This window comes from Halyomorpha halys, unplaced genomic scaffold, assembly GCF_000696795.3.
Source record: "Halyomorpha halys isolate HHAL.00 unplaced genomic scaffold, Hhal_1.1 Scaffold92.1, whole genome shotgun sequence".
Taxonomy (NCBI): Eukaryota; Metazoa; Arthropoda; class Insecta; order Hemiptera; family Pentatomidae; genus Halyomorpha; species Halyomorpha halys.
In genome coordinates, this window is record NW_027105695.1 from 476,334 (window position 1) to 483,162 (window position 6,829).

At 26.9% G+C, this 6,829-nt stretch overlaps 2 protein-coding genes across 2 annotated transcripts in view; one reads left to right on the forward strand and one right to left on the reverse strand.

The window, feature by feature from the left end:
- The window catches only part of LOC106677264 (sodium-independent sulfate anion transporter), a 221,122-nt gene extending 220,383 nt beyond the window's left edge, over positions 1-739 (reverse strand). The window contains exon 1 of the mRNA XM_067052922.1: positions 633-739. The gene's annotated coding sequence lies outside the window, so the exon portion shown is untranslated. The remainder of the gene's footprint in view (positions 1-632) is intronic.
- Positions 740-3,029: 2,290 nt separating this feature from the next.
- The window catches only part of Top3alpha (topoisomerase 3-alpha), a gene marked incomplete in the record, with an annotated part of 57,993 nt that continues 54,193 nt past the window's right edge, over positions 3,030-6,829 (forward strand). The window contains 4 exon segments of the mRNA XM_067052932.1: positions 3,030-3,555; positions 3,630-3,839; positions 5,516-5,649; positions 5,724-5,842. Coding sequence (XP_066909033.1) covers positions 3,394-3,555; positions 3,630-3,839; positions 5,516-5,649; positions 5,724-5,842 — 625 coding nt within the window.

Consider the following 6,829-nt stretch of genomic DNA (forward strand, 5'->3'; position numbering starts at 1 on the left):
ATGCTCAAAAGTTTATACAACTAAAATTTAATTAATTATTTCTGTTTATTTTACTGAATATCACAAGAAGCCGGCTAGTCTATGTTAAACTTTAATATTAATTTTAAAGGATTCTTTCACATGGTATATTAATATATGTTTTATTTTTTTTTAATTATATCAAGTATTGGTTTTTAATATTTTTAAGTGAATGCGTTTCTTTATACCTTTTTCTGAAATGCTACTCAAAGTTTGTAAAAATAAAATTCACTTCTGGTCATTACACTGATATTATACGAAACGGCTATGTTTATTTAAATAAATTTTGAATGAATTATTCTAACACTTCATTTATATTATAAATTTAATTACATCAGGAAATTGTTTTTTTTTTTAGTGAATATTTTTAAGAACAAATATTTTATATCAGGCTCTCAGATACTGAGTACAATCTATTTATTTTTTCCATCAATATCTATTGTCACTGAAAAAATGTTTCATGTAAACATTCCATTACAAAAGTAAGCAATTACACGCATTAAAATTTCAATTATAAGTCGATATGAATGAAGAAAATATATTTAAATTGTGATTATTCTTTTTAATAAAAGATTTTATTAATGTTTAAACATAGTTTTCAAATTCGTACTCACTTGCCAAGAGAGGTTTTCCATGAAGTTACGAACCGACTGTAATAAACACAACTGAAGCTGAATCCGCGGAGGAATTATCTGGAAGCGGGAGGTGGGAAACCGAGAAGGGGGAACGATGCTAAGGAATGATTCGGGAGGTGGTGGGGGAATAAACTATAATCCTTTTAATAACATGTATTTATCTTATTAATTACATCAATTATTTCTTGTTACATCATTTTATTTTTTTATTTTTTTCGATTATACTAAATTAAAACACAATAGTCTAAATATATTTACGCGGTACTTATACTAGATTGCGCGGTAAAGTCCCAAAAAGGATTCCATAGAACTAATCGAAAATATCGATCTAAACTAATATACACTGTTTTATAAATATTTTTATATTCACAACTTTTTTAATACACATATTTATTACTTTTATATTAAGTGTTTATTAATTAACTTTTATATATTTTTTTATTATATGTATATCGAATGCCATTTTGAATTTTAATCTATATACGTAAACGTGTTGTTTTTTTCAAAATGTTCTCTTTCACCATGCGAAGGTTTAAAGATAATGAAATCCCCCAATTCTTGAGTAGAAAAAAAGTTATGAACAAAATTAAGAGTTTTTGGTTTGTAGCTCAGAAATTATACGTTTATTTCACGGTTATTTTACACCGTGGCCCTTTTCGAGAAATAAGAAAAAAATATCACTGATTCTACTAAGCTATATTATGCATATAATCGTTCATAACTCCACTGCATTTTATTCAATTCCTACGTTATTAAAAACGTTGGAAAGCAGAATATCTGTTTTTTTAAAATTTCTTTCTTGAGATACTTAAAACTACATGAAACATATATTGGTTCAATTTATGTAACCAAATCGAAATAATAAATTATACCTATATGTTTAATTTAACTAAATACAATAATATAAATCAAACCATAATATTGTGTTCATTAAGTCTGTATACATTCTCAAATAAAGCGAATCAGTTAGCTGTATATAATTGTGGACGACCATGTTGGGTTTTTATGTATATATATTTTTGCTATATTTAAAATTTTTATTATTTTTTATACTGTTGACTATTATTCTATTTTATATTTGATGAAGAAAAAAAAATGTCATGTACGAGAAAGAGAGAATATTGTAAAATTAAAAAAAATATATACACATGTATATAGAATGGTATAAAGCTAAAAAAAAAAAAAATAAAATAAAGAATAGATAACAATAAAAAAAAATCATGTATAATTTTATATAATTCGAATTTTTATACTATGACTATTTATATGAAATGGATGGGGGGAGGGGTAAGGAGGGGAGGTTTGCGGTCAGAATATAACACAAATAAGTTGAAATAACTTATTTAATTGTGCCAACGTTTCGGCCACAATTTCCAGCCTCAATCAGGGCTAATAACAAAGAACAAGAACCAATGAATACAAAAAATAAAATATAAACAGAATGACATATAGTAAATAACTATATAGAATGAAATTAATAAAAATAAAGTGAAAAAAGAAGTGGAAAATAAAACGTATATATAGATTATTGAATAAGTAAGTAAAATAACATAATTAAGAAAATTAAAATTTAAAGTAATATAATGCAAAGGAATATGAATATTTTAGTTTATTAACAATTTAAAAATTAAAATTATAGAAAGAAAAAAATTAAATAAATAATAAAATAAAAGTATTATATACTATATGTCAATCTGTTTATACATATATTTTTGTATTCATTGGTTAGGTCTTAGCCCTGATGTAGGCTAGAAATTCTGGCCGAAACGTTGCCACTATTAAATAAGTTATTTCAACTTATTTGTGTTATATTCTATAAGAAATAATTATATAAGCACCATTATATAATATTTATTTGAAACAGAAACAAGTTTTCTTTTACGTTCTAAGGAACAAATATAGCGCGGGTCGTTCTCCCAAAACCTTCCTAATAACTAATAGACTGATGTATATTATAAATATAAATAATTATTACAACATTTTCTTTTATAAATATATTTCATTTTACAAATATCCAATCTATTATTAATGTCTATATGAACTATTTAAAATCAATAGATATAATCACTTTTTTAACTTCATAGACCTCAATTCCATTAACAGGAATGCCTTCATATTCGGATCGTCAACTTTGCTCAAAATAATTTCTTTAACTTTATCTTCAGATCCTTGAAATATTTTAGACAATTCTTCGGCATACTTTATCCAAACGCAATTGGCACAACCCGACATACAACAGTTGGTTGGAGGATCTGGCAGTTCAGGTGTTTGAGTATTTTCTGACTTTTTGCCGTTGTCGGAATTGTTCATAACGTTTGTGTGGATATAATTTTCATTTAGACTTGTTATGAAGAACATTGAGTATTTTTTATATAGAGAATCTGAAAAGAATAGAACCCTTTTAATCCTATTAATAAATAAAACTTAAACTTAGGATTGTTATTTTAAAATATACTTTATCTTACTGCATAGTGTCGTCTTAGGCAAGTATTTCATTACAAACATATCAAATACATAAATGAAAATAATTTTAAAGTGAAATGAAAAAGAGAAAAAAACTATTTAAAAAACTGGCAAGACTAACTTTGACAAATATAACCTCCTCAGTGTTACAACCTTTCAAGGTCCATGGCGGGATTTCTTCGGTTAATACAAACGATTTAACAAATAAAAGAATATAATTCTTTGTTTTTATTCTATTTCTTAATTGTATTATGAATAGCTTTATACAAACGTTTGAATGCTCTTCAAAGTTAGCCTCTTGTTGTCTAGTTTAAGTTTTGTCAAATCTTCTGTGAAATATTATTGTCAAGCTTCTGTGATGAAAGTTTTGAATGTAGCAGAAAAGAATGATGCTGCCAAAAATATTGCCTTTTTCTTGTCTAATGGAAACTCAAGAAGGGTAAGTACAAATATATATTGAACCCACTGACATCCCTTAAGAGGAAGGAATTATCTGGCTTTATATTTTTTTAGAGAGATGGGTTTTCTGTTTACAACAAAATATATGAATTCGAGGCAATGGTTTTGGGCCAGAGATGTAAGATGGTTATGACATCTGTCAGCGGACATCTATTGAACTATGAATTTGTTGGGACTTACAGGAACTGGCAATCTTGCAGCCCCGAATCTCTATTTTCAGCTCCTGTTATTAAAAGCTGCTCTTCTGATTTTGAAAAAATAAAGGTTTTCTAACAATTTCTTAATTTGAGGCTTGGAAATGCAAAAGGGAATAAATTCGATTTCAAAATTAGTTTTAGAAATCTAAAAGTATTCATAAGTGGTGTGATTATATATTTTTTAAACAACTGAAGCACTCATCTGTAAAATATAATAAAATCTACTGCTACAACCCATGAAGGTTCAGAGGTGCAGTACTTTATAAAGAAGTACTGTTATTAGACCAATGGTTTTGCAAGGAGGTGATTTGGTCAGAATCATGCTCGTCCTCCAGATGTTTACCCAATAAAGGTTACACACTTTATAATGCTGGGTGGATCCCAGAGGGCTGACTCAAACGCTACAGATAATAATTATTTACCCAGCCGGATTTGACCTGGGTCCTTGGAGTTAATAGTCCATTGCCTTACCAATGAGTTACCCACCCCCACAGTATATTTTACATTTAATATGAGTTGAAATTATTTGCTTTGGGTCTGATTTAATAGATTATTGAAAGAATTTTTTAGAAATTAGTGTTTTTAAAGGGTTAATGTTAGTACTAAATTAGACAGTGACTCTTGGTTGTAGGTAAAACATTGTAATTAACAAAAATTTTATATTGAAAAGTTTTCATTTTGTCAGTTTTTTTGTTTTATAACAAGTTTATGAGTGTCTCAATCATTGTCGGATCAGTAGGTTTTTTATAATGTCAGAAATAATAATATTTGTAAAATATTATTGTGATATTATGAATACCAAATATTAAAAAAAATTATATATATTGAATTTATCCTATTTTGCTCGGGAAATTTAAAAACATCAATATACCAGTAATAGACTAATGAGAATTAAAAATCTTATTATTTTAGTTACTACTGCACATTGATAACGAACAATTATAATACACTGTATGTGATTTTTCAGTATGTATTTCTTATAGCGATTGCTATAAAAAGTTATTAATTTTTTTCCTAATATCGAATTCTGCTCTTAAGATCCATATGTTGTTCCAAACAGATGTTTTGATTTATTCCTATTCTTCGTAGATTTTAAGGTAATATTTTAAATAATAAAAAGACCCCGCTTGATTATCCAACTCAATGTTATCCTTTGATCACAATTCTCTGATGTAATTCATATAATGCTAAGTAGGAAAAGCATATCAATATTTAGGAAAATGGTCATTAACCATGGTTACACAAATTGTAGACTAAAATTAATTAAAGTTTAAAAAAACGACAACGCTCCAGATGCAGACTGTAGGGGACCTCATTACATATTTCGTACAAAATCAAAACATTCCCCTCCCCTCCCCCCAAGCTAAATTAGATTGGAACATAATACAATCTTCATGTCCTGCATAAAAGAATGCAAGATGGATTTCTAAAAATTAATGTTACCAATTAATTTGTGTTTAATTTATTGAATTTAATCCATGATATGGAAAGATTTGGGGTTGGATAAGACTGAACAATATCTAACTAAATTAATATTTTTCTTTGAAACTACAATGTTGACTTTAAAGTTACATTGATTTATGACTTGTGTTATTTACTATAACTGAGACCATCCAAAACGATATTGGAACAATTGAAAAAAATTAATTTATCCCATTTTGCATCTCCACACCTCAGTTCATAATCCATGATGCTTGTAAAATATGAAAAAAATACTAATTTATTTTATTTGTTATATTAAAGAAAACTTTAGAGTCTGAGTGTCGGTCTTGTAATGTGCTCATCATTTGGACTGATTGTGATCGCGAAGGAGAAAATATTGGTTTTGAAATAATTGATACTTGTTTAAAAATTAAACCTAATCTAGATGTTTACAGGTAAAATTAATGTTACATAATTTGTCATATTTTGCTTAACTACCCTTTATAACAAAGATTTCATTCATTAACAGAGCAAAGTTCTCAGAAATAACTGCGCCCTCAATTAGAAGAGCGATTCAAAATCTTGAAAGGCCTAATAAACTTATTAGTGAAGCTGTAGATGTTAGACAAGTATTGGATCTTCGAATAGGTATATACTATATAACATATATTACTATGTAATATAATTTTGTATACAAAATTATATAATACTGGTTAAGAGTGATTCTCAAATAATGGGCAACTTTCAGGTCTCTTTTCAACAAAGAACCTGTCTGAAAATATAATAAATTCCTAATGTTCTTAGATTAGCTCTTAGCTAAAATCACTATCAAACAAAACTTGAAAGCAAAATCTATTAGTAAAATTTGAATTTGAAATTTTTCCGCTCTTTTTAGTGGTTAAAAAGATGCTATGACAACATAGCTATAAAAATGAACTTTAGAAATTCATTTAATACTGAATTACTATCCAATTATTTATTTTAAAATTTCATTCCATCAAAAATGGCACATAATCATATTTAAAAAAAGAATTTGTTACATTACATCATAATTATAATTGCCTCTAAAGGTCAAAAAACTAAAAATATAAATACATTGTTTTAATACATATATTTATTGTATTGTTGGATGTTTTGGAGATACTGTGTCCCTCTTCTCAGCAAAATACTATTCAATGTTGGTTTTAAAAAAATAGTACATCTACAATTGAATACAAAACTACACAAAACAAAACAAAGTCAGTATGTAATATGTATATATACTCTGTATTATCATATATTTGTAATTATAATTATATATCAATAAAGAGGATTTGAAAATTAAAAAAAAAAATTGAATACAATTTGTTTGTTTCATCTATAGTATTAAATATAGAAAACAATTAATGAATAAAAGAGTATTTTAAGTTTATATTGTAATATAATTTGATAATAATAATATATGAAGATGTTCAGGGTTGCGGTCATAAAGAACGAATAGTTTTTAACTATTTAATGTCCGATGTTTCGCCCCACTTTGCAGGGTTTCATCAAGACTGTTCAAAATGATAGGTTAAACAGTTTAACCTATCGCTTCTTTTTGACCACAACCCTGACCATCTTCTTCATATTTTAAGTTATAGGGTCAACTACATA